Genomic DNA, 21,326 nt, shown 5'->3' on the forward strand with positions numbered 1-21,326 from the left:
ACAGGAAGGTGGGTGGGGAGGCGGTTACTGCTTGGAGGGAGAGTCCCTCTCCCTACAGGAAGCCACGACCACATGTCACGGGAGGGAAAATGGCTGTGGATCCTGTTCGTCACCCGATCCGGTGTTCGCGAACGGAAGCAAAATTTTGCGAACGGTGCTGTTCGTGACCCGAATTGGTCATGAACAGAAGCGTTTGTGACCCGAGGTACCACTGTATTAACATGACTAAAAGATGTTGGAATGCTACTAAGAAAAATGAACAACAGCTTTTAAAATAGAATATATCCAAGGACAGTGACAATTGTTAGCAAACAGCACCTATACAAGTTACTGTTCCAGTGCCACATCCTCTGCTGACCGCAGCCATTTCAAGAATCAAGACATAATTTGAAATAAATTGGGAAGCTTGAACCAAAGGTCCACCTTCTATACGCACCACAGCATACCAACAAATGTCTGGTATGAATGCACAAGAACTTGCCTGAGCCAGTTTGTAGATTGGGTCACTGCCTGAGCACTCAGCTTGCACTGGTCCTAGAATATTGCATCCTCACTTATCCCCAGTTCTTAAGCATTAACTGAAAAATCTAAAGTCCTCCCTTTGTCTGGCATGGGGAAAACATAAATAAACAGCTGAAACTTTTTAACCAGAACAAGAAGAAATATACAAGTAGCCAGAACATTATAGGTAAAAGAAATCAAATAAAAATTAGTTCAGGGACTTTTGAGCTACACAATTTTAAAACATATTTTTAAAATACCCATAATCTTTTTTGTTTTTTTAACAAAATGGAACTGGAAAGCTAAAATACAAGTAAGAGAGGAAACATACCAATACAGAGGTTTCCAGAGTATACTCCTTTACATTTTGATTTTATTAAAAAGATGTGCATATGTTTTACATTTTGAGACAAACGCAATGAAATCTGTAGCAAAAATAAGGAATATCTATGCCAAATTAAAACAAAGGTGTAAGACTGGAGATGACAGGGTAGAGAACAGGATAATTTTGTGAGCCGCACAGAGTCCCCCATTAGGGGGAGATGGGCGGAGATAAATTTAATAAATAAATAATAAATAAATAATTATAAATAATTACTGTAACTCACTTGTTTTTCCATAAAATAAAATACTGTCCTTAAGCCAATCAAGTATATAAGCTATAACAACCTCTAAGGATAGATGATGGGAGACAGTGAAGTAATGGTCAAATTAAGATTGGTTCTTAAATTGCCTCCATATCCATATCCAGGATGCTGTGAACAGAGCACTCAATCTGATTACAAAACTCACTCAGATATGAGGGCAGATTAATAAATCACTGAATTCAATATTTCTACACATCAAGCTAGGAAGCACTAAATGAAAATACTTAAACATTCTACTTTTTACTTTTCTGGGGTGCACAGTGCTGCCTTTCCATATGGCACTTTAAACTTTCAAATACCATGTTAAAAGGTAAGACAGACACCTCCATTTAACAACCACCGAGTTAACAACCACTCCAAATTGTCCCATTTTGTTTTCAGTTTGTGCTGAATAACAGCACAGCCTTACTTCTTAGATAGCAAGCAATATTAACTCCATTTTACAATCCATAGTGTTATTTTATTGCTTATTTTTCATGCCTTATAGTAAAAAATCTCTAAAAAGAGATTGCATCTAGAGCAAGGCTACATAAGCTTTAACGAACTCAGTATGACCTACTTCGCAGTAAACATGGCTAGGATTGTACAGTATCTCAATCATATTTTTCCCATTCATATCTTCATAAAAGGTTTGCCATGATTAACTTGTGCAGCTTGGTCTAACTTATCAACAATGTATTATACTTTCCAATATATGAGACTAGCCTATATATAAAGGGGCCCTTGCCAATTCTTTTTTTCTTAAGAAACATTCACAAGAATGCCTCCTAGGAGGAAGATTTCACCAAGAATGAGTCTTGCAAACCTCAGCAAAGAATTCAAATTGCAAAAATATTTAACACATATGTTCAGCTCCAAAGCTAATATAAAGCCTTATAAATCATATGGTGACTGGGAATATACTGAGCCTCTTCATAAGACCTCATTCCAGCTGGACCTTACAGCAGGAAAATTTCAAATCTTACTGTACTGGGGGAAAAGTTTAAATTAAATAGAAAGGGGGCTTCAAATAATACAGCTGTTCAGAACAATATTGTTGCATTTTAATGGCTTAATAATGGGACAGTCCTACATTGTAATAGGATATTATTTCAGTAATGGGCATGGATATGGTAGGATCTGACCACATACAGTGGGGCAAAAAAGTATTTAGTAAGCCACCAATTGTGCAAGTTCTCCCACTTAAAAAGATGAGAGAGGCCTGTAATTTTCATCATAGGTATACCTGAACTATGAGAGACAAAATGGGAAAAATAATCCAGAAAATCACATTGTCTGATTTTTAAAGAATTTATTTGCAAATCATGGTGGAAAATAAGTATTTGGTCAATACCAAAAGTTCATCTCAATACTTTGTTATATATCCTTTGTTGGCAATGACAGGGGTCAAACATTTTCTGTAAGTCTTCACAAGGTTTTCACACACTGTTGCTGGTATTTTGGCCCATTCCTCCATGCAGATCTCCTCTAGAGCAGTGATGTTTTGGGGCTGTCGCTGGGCAACACGGTCTTTCAACTCCCTCCAAAGGTTTTCCATGGGGTTGAGATCTGGAGACTGGCTAGGCCACTCCAGGACCTTGAAATGCTTCTTACGAAGCCACTCCTTCGTTGCCCAGGCGGTGTGTTTGGGATCATTGTCATGCTGAAAGACCCAGCCACGTTTCATCTTCAGTGCCCTTGCTGATGGAAGGAGGTGTTCACTCAAAATCTCACGATACATGGCCCCATTCATTCTTTCCTTTACACGGATCAGTCATCCTGGTCCCTTTGCAGAAAAACAGCCCCAAAGCATGATGTTTCCACCCCCATGCTTCACAGGAGGTATGGTGTTCTTTGGATGCAACTCAGCATTCTCTCTCCTTCAAACACAACAAGTTGAGTTTAGACCAAAACATTCTACTTTGGTTTCATCTGACCATATGACATTCTCCCAGTCCTCTTCTGGATCATCCAAATGCTCTCTAGCAAACTTCAGACGGGCCCAGACATGTACTGGCTTAAGCAGGGGGACACGTCTGGCACTGCAGGATTTGAGTCCCTGGCGGCATAGTGTATTACTGATGGTAGCCTTTGTTACTTTGGTCCCAGCTCTCTGCAGGTCATTCACTAGGTCCCCCCGTGTGGTTCTGGGATTTTTGCTCACCGTTCTTGTGAACATTTTGACCCCACAGGGTGAGATCTTGCATGGAGCCCCAGATCAAGGGAGATTATCAGTGGTCTTATATGTCTTCCATTTTCTAATTATTGCTCCCACAGTTGATTTCTTCACACCAAGCTGCTTGCCTATTGCAGATTCAGTCTTCCCAGCCTGGTGCAGGTCTACAATTTTGTTTCTGGTGTCCTTCAACAGCTCTTTGGTCTTGACCATAGTGGAGTTTGGAGTGTGACTGTTTGAGGTTGTGGACAGGTGTTTTTTATACTGATAACAAGGTCAAACAGGTGCCATTACTACAGGTAACGAGTGGAGGACAGAGGAGCCTCTTAAAGAAGTAGTTACAGGTCTGTGAGAGCCAGACATCTTGCTTGTTTGTAGGTGACCAAATACTTATTTTCCACCATGATTTGCAAATAAATTCTTTAAAAATCAGACAATGTGATTTTCTGGATTTTTTTTCCCATTTTGTCTCTCATAGTTGAGGTTTTTTTTTTTTTTTTTTTTTTTTTTGTCTGCGCTCAGTCATGGCTGACCCTGCAGTGACTGCTTTTTGGACAAGTCCTTTGCAGTTTTCAAGGCAACTGTTTTTTCGGAAGTGGTTTGCCAGAGCCTCCTTCCTAGGGCAGAGCCCAGCTGGCGAGCGCAGGAGGCGGGGTTTCCGTTGCTTAGCGCCCTTTTCAGGCGCACGCGGTTTTTTCGCGCTTACCGGCAACTACTCCCCACTCCTTTTTTGCAAGGCACCGCGCCAGCATTTTTCCTCCCACCGGAGTGAGAGTCCCCATTTATCTACTCACGTAAGTTTTCGAACTGTTGGGTTGACAGGAACTGGGGGGAGGAAACAGGAGCTCACCCTGTTTAACGCGAAGGCTGGATTCGAACCGCCGAAGCGTCAGCCATTTCTGGCCAGCAACTTTCGGCGTCATTAAGCCGCTGCGCCACCGCGTCCCCCCGGTTGAGGTATACCTATGATGAAAATTACAGGTCTCTCTCATCTTTTTAAGTGGGAGAACTTGCACAATTGGTGGCTGACTAAATACTTTCTTGCCCCACTGTATCTATTGCATCCTCCCCCAAATTCTTGGGAAGAGCCAACCCTATAATGGTGCCACCAGCCACCTTATCCAGAGAAGTTCTGGTTTGGTCACTGGTTTCATCATGAGAAGACAAGTTGTGATCCTTCTTCCTTCACGAGCCTGATCAAGGCTAGTCCCTTTTCCCAGAATGAGCATCAATGATTCACTAAGAAGCTAAAATCTTTAATAAACAGAGCAAATTGGAAAGAAAAGTAAAACAAGAAGAAAAAGGAGGACATTATCTCAGACAGCTGAGATAATGGGACAAAGAAATGGGAAAAGGAGAACAGTATTCCATCCCCCTACACACACACGGTCACAAGAACCCAGATCACTGTCCATAAAATAAAGCAAAATCTATACCACATCCAGATTTACTGTTCCTTAACTGTGATCTAATTTCCTAATCTCCAACCAAATATCTGAAGAAATGGGAAAGAGGTACAGTGGTACCTCGGTTCACGAACGCTTCTGTTCACGAACAATTCGGTTCACGAACAACTCCGTTCACAAAATTTTGCCTCCATTCGCGAACGCCAGATCAGGTTACGAACAGAATCCACGGCCATTTTCCCTCCCATTACACGTGGTCACGGCTTCCTGTAGGGAGGGGGACTCTCCCTCCAAGGAATATCCGCCTCCCCACCCGCCTTCCTGTCCTCCACGCCAGAAGTCACGTCGAGCAAGGTTAGCTTTCTCTCTCTTCGTGCTGTACTTTGTGTCATATTTTTGCAGTTAAAAAAATATATATATATGGTTCAGAACGGATTAACAGTAATTACACTGAACCTTATAGGGAAATTTGATTCAGGATGCGATCAAAAATCAGTTGGCGACCAAATTCAGAGGGGTCAGAACGGATTAACCGTATTTACATTGAACCTTATGGGAAAATTTGATTCGGTTCACGACCAATTCGGTTCACGACCAGAGTCACAGAACGAATTAAGTTCGTGAACCGAGGTACCACTATATAGTGGTGTGATCCGTTTTTTCCCTCTGCACAAGTAAGATTTTATAAATTCCTTGCATCTGTAAAAATAAATGGTTACATATTGAGCTTTATAAAATTATATATTGTATTTCTCTAAAAAAATCTTACCACCTTTATTTCTATATTTATATTTTGAACTTCATATCTGTATGACTTGATACAAAATAAGCAGAAATGTTTATTCTAACATATATTCCCTAGTTAAAAACCCAGACACGGGAGGATAGGTAGATGTACCCCAAGGATGCCATCGTAACTGGAATGCTCTTGACAATTATTCAAATCTTTTGGTTTCATCCAAGCTACCACAAAATGTATCATCAAAGCATCTCCAAGTATTGCATTATTTAAACACACACGCACACACACAGCCTGAGAAAGTATAAAAGATGGCAAGACCTCCTAAATATCTTGAACCTCGGCACAGACCAAAATTCCTGGGAAGATACTACAATTAGCCAGCTGGCTTCAGAAGGTCATTTGCTGTCATTCCTAGGGTTCCTGACATGCAAAAGGAACATATGGTATATTTTTCTTCTGTAACTCTCTTAAGGGGGGCGCGGTGGCGCAGTGGCTTAATGACGCTGAAAGTTGCCGGCCAGAAATGGTTGACACTTCAGCAGTTCAAACCCAGCCTTCGCGTAGCAGAGTAAGCTCCTGCTTCCTCCCCCAGTTCCTGTCAACCCAACAGTTCAAAAACTCACATGAGTAGATAAATGGGTACTCTCACTCCGGTGGGAGGAAAAATGCTGGCGGTGCCTTGCAAAAGGAATCGGGAGCAGTTGCCAGTAGCACGAAACCGCGCTTGCCCGAAAAAGGCACAAAGCAACGGAAACCCCGCCTCCTGCGCTCACCAGCTGGGTTCTGCTCTAGGAAGGAGGCACTGGCAAACCACTTCCGAAACACCTTGCCTTGAAAACTGCAAAGGACTCATCCAAAAGCAGTCACTGCAGAGTCGGTAACGACTGAGTGCAGATTAAAAAAAAATAAATCTCTTAAACTAAACTTAATCTTTGGCATTTATCATGGTGTGAACCTATTGTCTCGTAATCCTAGAACTTATTGGTTACATGCCACAATAATATCTCAGCCCCAAATGGGCCTCTTTAAGCTTCCTTATGATATAAAAAATAAATGGACAGCCACAGTTTGCAAATATGTGCATCCATTCAGAAAATAAAAAAGGTAAATAGGAAGAGGCCAGTAAGAGAAAGTGTGGCAGACAGAATTCTAATAAATTGGTGCATAGTAGAACACAACTTCCTTTGGCAGTTCTGCTGAACAATACAGGGTGATACTAAATACGTTAATCCAATGTGATCTGCTAAGGACAGAAGCAATGGCCTTCACCAACCTTGCTTAATGAATATGGTACACTTTTTAGAATTGGAGGATCATAGATTTGGAAGGGGCCATTTGGCCATCAAGCCCAACCCTTGCTCAATGCAGGAATCCAAATTAAAGCATCCTAGACTGATGGCTCCCTAGTCTCCTCGAATATGTCCAATGAATGGGAGACCCTCACTTCTCTGGGTAATTGACAACACTGGAGAACTGTTAGGACTTATTTTTTTTCTAACATTCCACTGGAATTTCTATTCTTAAATCCATTATTCAATGTCCTCCATTCCAGAACAAAGTTCTTGATTTTCTACTCTCTTCAGGTACCATATATGAAGAGTGCTATCATATCTTTTCTTTAATTTGTCTTTTTAAGATTTAATTTATTTTCTCCCAACAATCCTCATTACCCTTTCTAAAATATATTCCAATATCTATGAATCCTACTTAAAATATGATAGCCAGAATTGGACACATATTTGAGGTAGAGTTTGACCAAAGCAGAATAAAGTGGAATAAGCTTTTTTTTTTTTTGGCAGCCATATCACACAACTGGCTCATCATCAATTTTCAGTCAACTGCTATTTCAAGTTTTTTTCTTCCACTATTACCAATTATCTTTCATTCTGCTACACTGACCCCATTTCATCAACCTTAACAAGATGTTAAGAATGAACATTGAATGTTATTTCTGTTTTCTTGGATATTAGCTATCCTCCCCAATTTTTTTCCACCCAATTTTTTATTATCTGCAAATGTGATAAGCATTTCATTCACTTCTTTTCTCTGTCATTCATAAAATCACTGAAGAGTACAAGGCATAGGACTGGTCACTGAGGCACACCACTAGATACCTCTCTCCCATTTGATGAGGTACCACTGATAGTTACTTTTGAATGTAATTTTGACCTGTGTGTAATGCCACACATATAACATCATAGTAGTTATATTTCTTATACAGTGGTACCTCGGTTCATGAACGCTTCTGTTCACAAACAATTTGGTTCACGAACAGCTCCGTTCGCAAAATTTTGCCTCCGTTTGCGAATGCCGGATCGGGTTACGAACAGAATCCACGGCCATTTTCCCTCCCGTGACACGTGGTCGTGGCTTCCTGTAGGGAGGGGGACTCTCCCTCCAAGCAATATCCGCCTCCCCACCCGCCTTCCTGTCCTCCACGCCAGAAGTCACGTCGAGCAAGGTTAGCTTTCTCTCTCTTCGTGCTGTACTTTGTGTCATATTTTTGCGGTTTAAAAAAAAAAAATGGTTCAGAACGGATTAACCGTAATTACATTGAACCTTATAGGGAAATTTGATTTGGGACGCGATCAAAAATCGGTTGGTGACCAAATTCGGAGAGGTCAGAACGGATTAACCGTATTTACATTGAACCTTATGGGAAAATTTGATTCGGTTCACGACCAATTCGGTTCGCGACCAGAGTCATGGAACGAATTAAGTTCGTTAACCGAGGTACCACTGTATTTCCACATTTCTTTAAGCCGTCCAAAATTATCTGTTAACAAAGTATAACTCTAATCCTACAAAAGGATCTGTACTGAGAGAAGAAAAAAACATTTGTTCTACTACAGATGTTAAAGTAGCATCAAAGAGCTAGAAAAATGTAATACTGTCAAGTTCTACTCCTGTATGTGCTCGCTGCACTTACTTCACACACATTTGAGCTTTGCAAAAATGTCTTACAGACTGAACAGCATGGCCCAAAGACATGAAATATGAAACATTCCATACCTTCTCCTCTGTGTATATATATATAACTTTGTATATAACTTTGCCAAATGAAAATAACCATCTATTTCATGAGGTGGACTACAGTCCCTCAAAATTACAGCAATTTGCAATCTTTTATATGTTGCAAGACACATGTATGTTTACTGTACTTACAATAAGCCATCACAGTTACCTCTCCAGAATCTGCTAAAATGGTACAATTTATACTGACAGTAGACGAATCAAGGTCTAGGCCATAAGAGCAGACACTGGGAATCTGGGTAGGTCCTTGCCCTTAGAAAATTACAGCAGCACTGTGGTACAAAATGCTAAGCAATCAAGGAAGAGGTCAAACAGAATCAGTGATAAAACCTTGCAGTTGCTAATCTATGAGACTGCAATAAGGGAACTGTGCCACAGTACTAGTCCCATGGAGCAGCCAGCTTCTTCTCTCCAGCAACAGTCTCCTGGCAGCAGCCGCGTCATAAGGCTGTACCAGAGGGACGATAGGAAAGCATAATGACTGCACTGTGAGGCCAGAGCCAGGCCATTTAAGCTGATTGCTACAAGAACTTTGTAACTAAAACACTGCTTTCTTCTCCTCCTTCTCAGTTGCCTTTTACTTTTGCACAGATCACCTTGATTGTAAGCTTGAGGGCAAAGATGTCATAAGTTATTTGGAGAACCTTTTTCAATTGAAAGAACAGCAAAAAAAGTCTTTAAAGAAATAAATAACCCCCAAAAGATACTCCAGCAGTTTCTAAGCAATAATTTAGAACATAAATGACTTTTTAAAGCTGTTCTAAGGACAAGTCCCTCTGAAGACAAATGTTATATTTTATATCAACAGAAACTTTCAGAACAAGTATACTGCTTAGTGGTTTATCTCTATTCTCAGCATACACTGAAACTCTACTATAGGATTAATTGGTTCTATACAGAACTCTTGGGGTTCTACGTGATGATGATGATGATAATTTTATAATTCAAAATTTCCCTGCCCGCTAAGACCCAGTACCATGATTCATTATATGGTAATAGTAATGGAAAATCATATATGAAACATGGTATATGTTATCTATTCTTAAGAAAATAGACATAGAGCTTTAATTAGAAAAGCATTTTTTAAGGTCAAGATATTTTTCCCCATGGCAACTTTAAGGAATCAAGATATACATTTGTCAGAGAAAAATAAGGAAAAAATGTGTAAAATTAGTGTTGGACAGAGCTGTACAAATGTACAACTTGAATACACTACAAACCTTTATTTTTTTTCTATTCACTTCCCTTATTGCCGGCAGAATTTGGGGCAACCCCCACAATTCCTTTTGTCCAAACAGCCAGAAGAAAGCCATGCTACAGATAGTCATGCTATAGTACAAGACCATTTCTGTGGTATATTTGCATTTCATGGAGACTTAAGGATAGTAGTGTAATAAGAAACATATTATGCTCTAAGACACAATAATCTAGCAGCAATAGGGTAATAAAAGATGGGGGGTTTTAGTATTTCAAATGCAGAAAATATAACTTTAAAAATACCCTGGTTTACTATAGACTTTGCAAATAATGTATATTTAACTCAATCTAGAAAAAGGACCAAGTATTCTGACCCTTGAAAGAGATATTCAGGATAATGGAGCATTTCTACCCTTAGAAAGTTGTACTACTGCTGGACTGCAAAATATTTATAACTAGGGATTTTTTTCAGCTCAAAATGCAGTACATCCAAAATGATAAAAAGAGTCCAAATGTGAAAGAGCAGGAGGTTTCAAACCCCTAATTCTAAATATTTGGTTGTACACCCTAAACCAGAAAATTATTGCTAAAGAATGTCATCCAGAACTGGTGATACTCGTCCCATTTTTCCCAAGTGGGGCATCCAGGATCTGAATAACTTCTGAGATCAAGAAAAGATGCTATGGTTAAAAAACCAAATCTAGTTCAGAAAACAAAACTTTTTGTGGGAACTGGATCAGAGAATAGCTTTTCAGCCTTTTTTAATTGGGATAGCACTCCCTTTGAAAACACATTTGTAATCAGTTAATTTCTTGTCACTGAATTTCAGGTATGAAGCTTAGGAAGTACACCAAATCTATTTATTCTTCACAAGGCTGACATGGCTATGGTGACACATACCTCAGTTACCACAAGGTCAGACTACTATCATGAAAACTTTTTTGGCTTGCAAAACACTGCAACAAAAGTTCTGATGACTGGATCTCTGGCGTGAGTGAGTTCTTTCCCAACTACCAATCTGTTTTTGAGTTCATTTAAAGCTCTGGTTATTATGTTAAAAACCCAAAATGACACCTGGAAGATTTATTTTTAATGTGCAATTCTGGTCTATGATCATAATAAAAATTCTATTCTATTCACCTGGAAGACCTGTCCTCCTGTTTGCTCTTGTTGCTTGCCTTTGAAATCAATGGGGAGGAGCTGCTGGGATGCAGGAGAGTCTTGCTGGCCAACAGTCTCCAAGTGATATACTTTGGCCTTAAACTTCCTTCATATAATTTTGTTGCCTCATCAAGGTATTTTTATTCCAGCAAGCATTCCACCAAACTATTTTATTATTCCTGGGTATTCTTGTTTCTTCAATTTAAAAAAAACCCATAATTTTCCCATTTTCATTATTAGCCTCCTTGTACATTTCCTAAAACTGAAATTATATAATACACATTCTCTTCGCCCACTGCCTGGTCAGCCCAGTAATTTCCAGTTTGAAGTTAGGAGCAGTTAACCCAGTTTTGGACTATATTACCTACAGTTTCTAGTCAATGGTCATGTTACCATTCCCTGATAAGAACTGAACTCTCAAACAAAGCATATGCAAAGTATGCATATCAATAATGTATTTTTCTATACTTTTAATAAATATAGTGATCTAGATAAAAATACATGTTCTTGCTATTAGTCACTACATATATACATAGCAAAACAGAAAACCATTTTAGTGTAATCCCTCAAACTCATTTCCACAAATACTTTATGCAGTGCAACAGGTAAATAGGTCGCCTAATCAATATTTTACTGTGCTCCTAGATATTATTAAGGGCATGTATAGTTCCATGCCACTGTATTTTATTTGTCATAGCAGCCAATGCTACTTCAGAAATTAAAGTATTGGAAATATGATTTAAACCAATAATTTAAATTAGTCATTTTTCAGAATAATTTCAAGCAATCCACACAGAGTTATTACCATTATAATTTTGCACTATTTCCTATAACCTTTCACATCCTGGAAGTGCTTCAGCTAAGAATCATGGGAAACAATACTAATAAAGCCACAAGAAATGAGTCAAGTTAAAAGAAAGAACAGAACAAGTTATACACATTATATTCCATATAATAAGGGCAATCATGTGAACTAAACAAGCATGTTCTATTTACTAACTGTATATTAAAGGAAATTCTTCATACCTTAACAAAAAGTTAAAACTTGTTATTACATGAGGTCAAGACTGTGATTAACAGAAGCATTAACTTCTTAGCTTAGCACTGCTGTTGCTATACTGATTCTAAGCATTCTACTTCCTGACAAGTCATCATTATTTTGTTTTAATACTTACATGCTGATATTAGTCATAATTAATCTCATTAACTGAATTTCTTTGACCCAGACACTGTGCTCGTAGGTGTGAATAAACAAAAACAAAAAATTGAAGTCAATCTACAAGCATAGGATTTGAAGAACTAAAGGGGAACCTAATATTCCTTCCGCCTACACTAAACAATCAGACAAATCATACAGTCACTCTTATGTGCATGTAGGGCATGTGCATGTAGGGCACAATTAGAATACAAGTGTACACAGGTATACACATTATATACTCTGAATCTTAAACACAATGACACAAATCTTCTTTAAGTAAAGTTTCCTCCAAGACAAATTCAACATGGACACATTCAGCAATACAGAAGAGATTTACTATTGCCTTCTTCCAGATTCTTTTAAACTTTTCACTCTAATCTACAACTCTGGAATTCATAGTGGTCTCTACCCAAGTACTAGCCTAGTCTGACCCTGCTTGGCTTTTTCAATATCAGCTCAAGTCAGCTAGATCCTGCAACTTGCTATATAAAGTCTTCACTAGCTATATGAAATAATACTTTGGATTCAATAACAAAAAGGTAGTCTATACAAACATAGCACCTGTCTGCAATTCCTTAAATCAAACACCTTTTCCCAGGACTGCAAGATAGCTGTTCATAGCAAAGCACTTTTTGCCTTCAGGTCCAAGGACCGCAGACCCAATATTTAACATTATTGATCCAAAACAGAGTATCCTACCTGACCAGTTGGAAAAATATGTAAGTCCTATGCATAAGGGACAAACTAACAACTATCTAGTATTTGTGCATCATAATGCACTTGAAGTTATATAAAATGCAAATTAATGTTGAATATGGAGTAAATACAATATTCAATATTTTGATCTAATCTGATTTACCTGCTCTAAAACAGCAAGAGGGGGCGGGAGGGGGAGTGGAACAGATAGAGATTCAGTAAATCCTAATTAGAGTATCTTACATTTGATTTCAACAATTCAAAAGAAGAGATGGAGAAGAAAAGAAGCAAACATGAAGTTCTTAAGAAAAAAACTGGAACTTAATATAAGAAGTTAAAGTTCTTTATTCCCAAGGATACTCTTCAGAGCTATCCTTTGATTAACCTGTTACAAGCATGGGTAAGACAAGAGTTTAAAGCTATTCTTTCAAGACCTGCCTTCTTTCAAACCTGGATCTACAACGCAATCTTGCAACACAATTTCTTCATCTCAGTTTCTCATCTTCTACTGTAAAAAAGGAATCAAATATGCCTTACTTCCCATCAATACCAGAGGAAAGTATAGTATACAACTACTATTTAAATTTATTTTCCCTGCCCTCATGAGATAAATATCTATTTTTCAAAAGCAACTCCACACACACACCCACTATGACATCCTCTGACACGTCTTACTAGATCTTACAAAACACCACAGACACTGACATAGTGTAACAACTAGGGAGAAGAAGATGAAGACGCCTCTCATTCAAACGTTGCTTCAGGTAGGTTTTATTCTGTGCCTTAAGACCAAACCACTAGTCAGGTCACCACTTTAAGCCTCTCCCACGTATATCATGCCGGAATAATGGCACCGGACTCGCTTAATGGAGGGGTTGTAAACAGGCTGAAGCAAAAGGGAAATGCTTGGCAAACTCGGGGAAATCCTAAATGCAGCCTACGAGTCCCTGCAACGGAAGGAGACCACGCATACTGTGGGACGGTGGTTCTCCACTGTGAACCGTCTTGTTCGGAAGTGAGAGGAGGGTTCCCCAAACCGGATTAAAGGAAGCCGCATTAAAGGTCGGGAGGGGACGCCATCCAGGGAAAGGGATGAGGGAGACGAGCCCCGGAGAGGCTCCCTGCCCTTGCCCGCCCCCGGCCCTGCTTACACAGTGACATGGCCGGAGCCGCGCACCACCACCGGGTCCGGCGAGTGCTTCAGCAGCTGCTCCTCCAAGGCCCGTTCCTCGTCTTCCTCTTCCTCGTAAATCTCATCGAAGTCCGCCATGACCGAGGCCGGGCCACGATGACGCTCCCGAGGACCCGCGAGAAGAAGGAGAGACAGAGAGCCGGAAAGCGAGGCAGGGGAGACGGCCAGCCCAGGCGCCCAAGCCGCCGCCCCGGCCGAAAGAGCCGCCGAAGTCTCCCCTCAGAGCCGCCGGGAGGAAGCGCCCGTCGAGATCCCCCGGAAGGGGACAGACAGGAACAGCCACAATCACAACATCCGCTCGCCGGGGCCGCGGCAGCCACTGGCTGAGGAGCCGCGGACGCTAAGCCCCGCCCCTCTTCCCCGCCTGCGCGAGGAAGTCCTGCACGCATGCGCTAGCTCGCGCCCAGCCGGGTCCGTTGGGCTAGGAGCACGCGTCGCTGTTTGCTCGTGCGGGGCAGCGATGGCTGGCGAGGGAGGAGAAGGAGAGAGGCCCCGCTTGCAGCGGTGGGCTGGGAAAGGGCTTTGTCTCGCCGGGCTTTGAGCGCGAGGTTCGGAGGGGGGCTCTTTCGGACGGGCTTTCCGGTGTCTTCGTTTGGGAGCTAAGCCCAGCCAGCTTTGCTTAAGCGTCGAGCTCAGCCCGGGTGACTTCGTGGACTTGATTGCAGTATTGCAGTTTGCCGGTACCTTCTTCTGGAGCAGTGTTTTTCAAACTTGGCAAATTTAAGATGGGTGGACTTCAACTCCCAGAATTCCCCAGCCAGCCAGAATTCTGGGAGTTGAAGTCCACCCATCTTAAAAGTTGCCAAGTTTGAACAACACTGTTCTAGAGGTATTTTCGACTTACCCAGCTATACATTTCTGGGTTTCCCGCTGTTCCCCTAGTGGGGGCTAATACATTGATTAAATAAATATTTATTTTAATAAAGATGATATTAGCATTTAACATGGCATCCATGCCTCCTTTTGAAGCTAGGAAACCATATGTTTGATTTGTTGTTTTCTGAGCATCACATATATTGTATGTATGTAACCATTTATTTCTGTATCCTATATAAAGACTTGACCCACCTTAATAAATGCTTTTTGCTTTGCCTGAAGTACTTGTGGTTCATATTGTCGGGGAGGGGAGCAAAAGAGCCACTTTGCAAAGGTATTGGGTATTTCTCTTTCAAATTCAGGGACTAGGTTCTTTCCAGCTCCATGCCAACTTGGGTGCCTGCGTTTTATGGGCAACACAAGGGCTAACCAAGCCCAAACCAATAATTTCAAAGAACTCAAATGGGGTTAGGTTGCATTGTTATAATGCAATCTTATCTGAATTTTTATAGTGATCCTTTTGAGATGGAGGGCACTTCTAGGATAATCCAATAAATCACCTCCCCCACAATAAGTTGTACTGAGCACAGAGGAATGTATTACCAAATGGGCATAGGAGTATATTTTAACTCATATTTAATTCAGTTTGAATAGTGTATTCTCAGATGTGGCCCCCGTTTTGGAATACTTTTCCCAGCAGAGGTATGGTGGCCTAAACCTTCCTGGTGTTTCATAAACAAGCCAAAGCAGTTTTGTTTCAAGGATGCCTGGCCCTTAAATTAGTTTACTTTTACGGGCACGTATAATCTTTATCAGTCTGTTTGGATTATAGCATTTTTAATTGTTTATATTTACTTCCTTTTTTTTTTGACTGAGGACAGAGATTAGAAAATACTGCTTAAACCTTCCAGTGCCTCTCCCTCTTGAACAGTTTATACTATGAACTGTCCATATTACTAATCTTTACAAACCATTCAAAAGGGAAAGGCAGTAGAAAGTTTAAGGCAATGTTTCTTAATCTCAGCAACTTTAAAATGTGTGAACTTCAACTCTCAGAATTTCCCATGCTGGTTGGAGAATTCTGGGAATTGAAGTCCACACATCTTAAAAATTGTTGTGATTAAGAAACACTGGTTTAAGGAAAGAAACCAAGGTGTTTCCTTGAAACAATATAGGGAGGATGGCAATACAGAGACTACAGGGCTTGCACTTGGAATAGAAAGTGCAGTGGGTCTACTTCCAATGCCTGTGAAGCAAATCTTGCCAGCTAAGTTTTTATGCTAAGAACAATTTTCTCCATCCTGCCTCTGTATTCATTCATTCATTCATTCATTCATTCATTCATTCATTCATTCATTTATTATTGCAATTACATTTCAGCATTTCTCTTGAGAACTCCAGATGATGTATATCTCCTCATTTGGTCCCTATAAAAACAATTTAGTTAAGTAGGCTAGGCTGAAAGAGAGGTATTTTTCTGGAAATGGCCCTCCTAGTATAAGAAATGCTTCATGGTCTTCTGGACATAGTCCTAAACTTGCTAGAATTATTACTAACACCCAGTGGCATCAAGACTGATTTATCTTAATTTATGGAGTGACTGGACAAGATACCAAATTTTTATATTAAAGAATTAAGAGTTGGGAAAAAAGTTTCTGACATAAGTATCTTACCCTCTTATTTACCTAATATATAAGAGATTGGGGGAATCAATTAGTGAAAACCTACCAGGAAACTATACAAACTGTATCAGAACTATATTATTCTTAATATCCAAATAAATTATAACTGGGATATGAATTAAAAATTATGTATTGAATTAACACATACTAATATTATTGAATGTAGGAAATCTAATATTATCCAGACTTTGACCATCTCATAAATATAGCCAAATGCCCAGTGACTAAGACAGCAAGCTGTAATCTATGAGCCAAAAAGGCTGCTGAATCTGGGCATGGAAACCATTTTTGGCAGATAATTCTCACCTTGGCCTGAGATATTGGATTTATGAATGTGTTGTTAATGAAGTGCTGTGTTTGTTTATCTATCTATCTATCTATCTATCTATCTATCTATCTATCTATCTATCTATCTATCTAATTTATATGGCCGCCCAACTCAAGAATTGCAACTCTGGGCAGTGCACAGTGAAGCAAAAGGAAAAATAAAACAAGAGAAATCATCCCAATTAACATCCAACAGACATTGATAGGCAACCAAGGAGCTTCCTTCCCATCTTCCTTCCCATCTTCCCAGATGGAAACTCCTTGTTTGGTTCTTATTCTTGAGATGGTATTTTTCAGTAAAGATGAATCATTGTAGAGTGACTTTACAAAAATCTTGCACTGATTTTTCCCAAATCAGATTCTAAACAATAACCACTGCGCTTGTAATCACCTTTGTATATAAGGCTGCAATTATGTGGAAGGTATTCTTAATTATTTGCTGTGTTGCCTTTTCTGAAAGGGAGAGATTTTTGTCTGCTATTTTAAAGCAGCACTGGGTTATTTCTCCTGAAACTATAATAAACTGAACATTTGAGAGAGACATCCTCACATGTTATTTACATGGTTGCACCGTCTATCCAATCTGCAAAGAAATTTCACAAGCACTTTTTAACAAGTGCTTTAATTGTTACATCTATAATTAAGGCTTATCATTTCTACCTGTATTGTGATGATTTTTGGCAAAAATCTCTACCCTTTTCCATACAGCTGTAAAAACCTGGCTCTTCCCCTAAGCACTGAGCTAGGATGGGGCTTGAGCTGGGAGGATGATTGATCTGGCACCTGGAAGAAAGGGTACTTTTGTTTTTAACCGTGTTTTTTTATGAATTGTTGTGAGCCGCCTAGAGTCATCATATGAGATAGGTGGCCATATAAGTCCTGTAAATGAATGAATGAATGAATGAATGAATGAATGAATACATCTATCTATCTATCTATCTATCTATCTATCTATCTATCTATCTATCTATCTATCTATCTATCTGCCACTGAAGGCTTCCACTTAATCTCCTAGAGTTTCCCACGCAGAAGATCAGCAAAACCCTCACAAAAGACAAAAACTCAAACCTTTCCCATTCTGCAAATGACATTCCTTTAGCTGAAGCTTTGTAACAGTCAAAAGAATATTAGATACAGTCCTCTGAACTGAGCAAGGCTTGCTTCTGAGTGGCCACTATCCTTAAAGATCAGGACACGCATGGATGATGTTGGGAAGAAAACTTAAATTTGATCCTAATTCCCATGAGAAATTGATGCAATGGGATAATCGCAGCTGAAAATTAATTCACTGTACATTTATGCTAACATTGTGCTGGTATTAGTAACTGTTTATTGTTTACAGTATTATTGTTCATTATGTTGTACTATGAAATGTCTTACAGCAATTATATTGTTTTATTGTGATACTGATTTAGATTGCATATAATTTCGATTTACCTTATACTGTACTTACAACGAAATGAAATTACTACTGCTGCTATTGCAACACTTGATTAAAAAGTCTTTTAAAACACTTAATATATTACAAAAATAACTTGGATTGCCTGAAATTACTGAATGACAATATATTCAAATAAAATATCGTTTGACCTTGCTATTTGAGTTCCATGCATGAGGAGTGTTTCCAGCTCCAAAATTATACTATTATTGAGAAAAGATATGGGAGTTTCCAAATCTACAGTTAATTTTTAGGCAGAGTTTAAAAATATTTCTAAGATAGAAATGGAAACGGTGTAAGAACCTTGGAATAAAGAGCTGGAATATCCTATTTTAACAAATCAATGGGCTAGAGTTTTAAAACATGTTAAATTTGTATCCTGTTATCTTACAATGTGATTAACAAAAGGTTATTTTTGTTGGACATCCAAAGGAAGGTGTAGCAAGGGTTGGGTTTCAAGCTCAGAATGGTACAGTTTACTATCAATAGAAGCGAATATGTGTAGCTCAGGGTTGAACTGTGGAGTCCTTGGGGCTCTCTGAGCTTGGCTGTTTTCTTGCAGATGTTTCATTACTCGGCCAGGTAACATTTTCAGTGCTGAAGCACTGAAGATGTTACCTAGCCAGGTAACAAAATGTTTGTAAGAAAACAACCAGGCTCAGAGAGCCCCAAGGACTCCACAATTTAGTATTTCTGAAGGGACTTGGACTCATCAGTTTTGGGAATGTTCTGCAGTTTGTTCTTTGTTTTTCTTTTCTTTTCCTTTTGCCTCTTTCTGTTTATGTTCCTTTCACTTATTTCCCTTGTATTTGATTAAAGTTTCTCTTCTTTTTGTTTATTAAAAATGCTTTTAAAGAGAATTGCACTGTCCAGAGGGCATTCCCCATTCCTCAAAAGACAGGAAAAAAGAAAGAAAAGCCTTGATTTTATACCCCCTATTAAGTTATGGTCTTATCAAGGTGGTCCCTACCATGAGGCAGAGAAAGGCCCTAGGCAATTCTATATATCATGGCAAGGCAAATTAGCGTTATCTATTTAATTAATAATTGATATTACATTTTCTTCTTCCAGGATTTTCTATCTATGGGCCTTGAGTTATAGGACTGTATCGCGGGGCTGAAGGGAGGGCTGAAGGGCTAATCTGGACCAACCTGTATAGGAGCCCAGTAAAAGCCCCATTGACATCACACCACATCATTTGTGCAGTGATGTGTGTGATGTTGCTGTTCCACCCACAGACACCCATGGCCCCCTGGCCTTGCAGATCAGAGGTGGTGCCTAAATGACCAGAAACTTGCCTATAATCTTGCCTTATTAAAGTAAAAACTTGTATTTTATGGGAGTCCTTTTCACTGAACACTCTGAACTATTAATTTCCCCTGCGCATTTGTCACAATGAAGAAAGATTACATCATATATCTCTTATCCCTTCCTCTATGACAAATTTTGATCTTGAGAAAATCACAAAAGATAACTTATTTCCAAAGTGTCAAAACAATCATATCTATTCTTTGTCATAAGCTTCATTTTGTTACTAATGGTGGGGAAAATAACCATATCTGTACCCTTTAAATCTAAGATATTTTTATCCTCTAATTAAATTGTATTTTCTGAAACAGTTGACAAAATTCTCCCAAACAAGCAAATCTGTATTTTCTTGCTTTATTAAAAAGGGTACTATTTGCAGTTTGAACGGTTTCTGAATATGTTGAACTTTTATATTTAATTAAATGCATAATTAAATTATGCGAGAAGGAAATTTAAGTGTGAGTTTAAACCTTCAGAATTCAGCATTCTGGTTTGAGTTTAAAACTCACTGGAGGGGAGGGGAAAATCCAGTTAACCTTCTCCCCCACCATTTACACTAGAAATTCTTCATCCCAGACAGCTAAAGTTGTGGAAGTACTGCAGTAGCACTCCAGTGGAGACTTAGCATGAGGGCATTCTGCACATGCTCAAAGGAACTCTGTTATTATTGGGCAGGCATAATTCCTTTTTCTCATATTGATGCAGTAGCCATTAAACAATGGTAAGTCCAGAGTGGGGGTCATTTCTGGGGAACGGTTGTTTTGTTTCTCTTTAGCATGTTTGGCTGCAGTGATTATTTTTTAAGTTAAATTATAGGCTACTATTCCAAGCAAAAATTTCCAAGGACAGCTTATACCATCTTAAAATCACAATTTAAAATTTAAGCTAAAATTTAAAATTCAAAACAGTAGCTGAAAAGGCATTATAATAAAAGCAGTAAGAAGTAGTTAAACAGTAGGAAAGGAATTGAATTAAACATATGCCATACAATATAAAGTTAATACTGGGTGGATCCAAAGCTTTAGCTCGATCAAATCTGGTTAGTACTTGGATAGGAAATCAGGGGTCCCTCCCAAAGGGTGATCAGTGGAATTAATAAAATATTATCATTTAAATGAAGAGGATGATGATACAAAATAGGGCAGTGTCATAAAAGGGGGTGGGATGGGATTCTCTGAATGTTTTTATATTTTCTGGTTGAGAGAGACATTGCCTGTTTTAAGCATATTCTCTGTTTGAATAATAGTTTACAGCATCCGACCTAAAACTGGGAAGAAATCATCATTTTCTGCAGTTTGATGATGAATTTCAAGGCTTTTGAGGAAAGACAAAGTGGGGAGGATTCTGAAACTACAAAAAAGCACAGTGTGTGTGTGAGGAGGGGTCACCTGTGGCCCTGTAGCTATGTGTTCTCCAGTCCTCTTTAAAGCAATGACTCATTTTCAAATATGGCAATCTCCCATCACCATTCTGTGATCGCATAATCTCAGAATTCCTCTTGATAGCCCATCCTGCGTTGGTGATGTCAAATGATGCCAAGAAAGCAAGAAGAATGAGCACGGCTGAACTCTGTCTCCTAACAGATTATTTCTGCATGTCATTACCTGGTCAGAGTCAAACTAAAACTAAGAAACCTTAAAACTAAGAAATCTTGCCTCAGTGTGGAATCCTAGGGTTGGACAGCCACTCCTCAATTCAAGCACTTGGTTGAAAATACAGCAACCACATTGCATCTGGTCATACAGTATACATATTTCACTTCTGTAGAAACAATTGCACAGCTCAGCCAAGACTATAGCTTTGCTTTTGGTTTATAAACAATCAGTT

At 39.2% G+C, this 21,326-nt stretch overlaps 1 protein-coding gene across 1 annotated transcript in view; it reads right to left on the minus strand.

The window, feature by feature from the left end:
* CHIC2 (cysteine rich hydrophobic domain 2) overlaps positions 1–14,233 on the minus strand; it is a 40,660-nt gene extending 26,427 nt beyond the window's left edge. The window contains exon 1 of the mRNA XM_007440194.3: positions 13,888–14,233. Within this exon, the coding sequence (XP_007440256.1) occupies positions 13,888–14,006 (119 nt within the window). The 5' untranslated portion in view covers positions 14,007–14,233. The remainder of the gene's footprint in view (positions 1–13,887) is intronic.
* Between the last annotated feature and the right edge of the window lie 7,093 nt (positions 14,234–21,326).

This window comes from Python bivittatus, unplaced genomic scaffold (genome assembly GCF_059951505.1).
Source record: "Python bivittatus isolate LINGU-HERP-01145 unplaced genomic scaffold, Pbiv_v1 ctg000070_np1212, whole genome shotgun sequence".
Taxonomy (NCBI): domain Eukaryota; kingdom Metazoa; phylum Chordata; class Lepidosauria; order Squamata; family Pythonidae; genus Python; species Python bivittatus.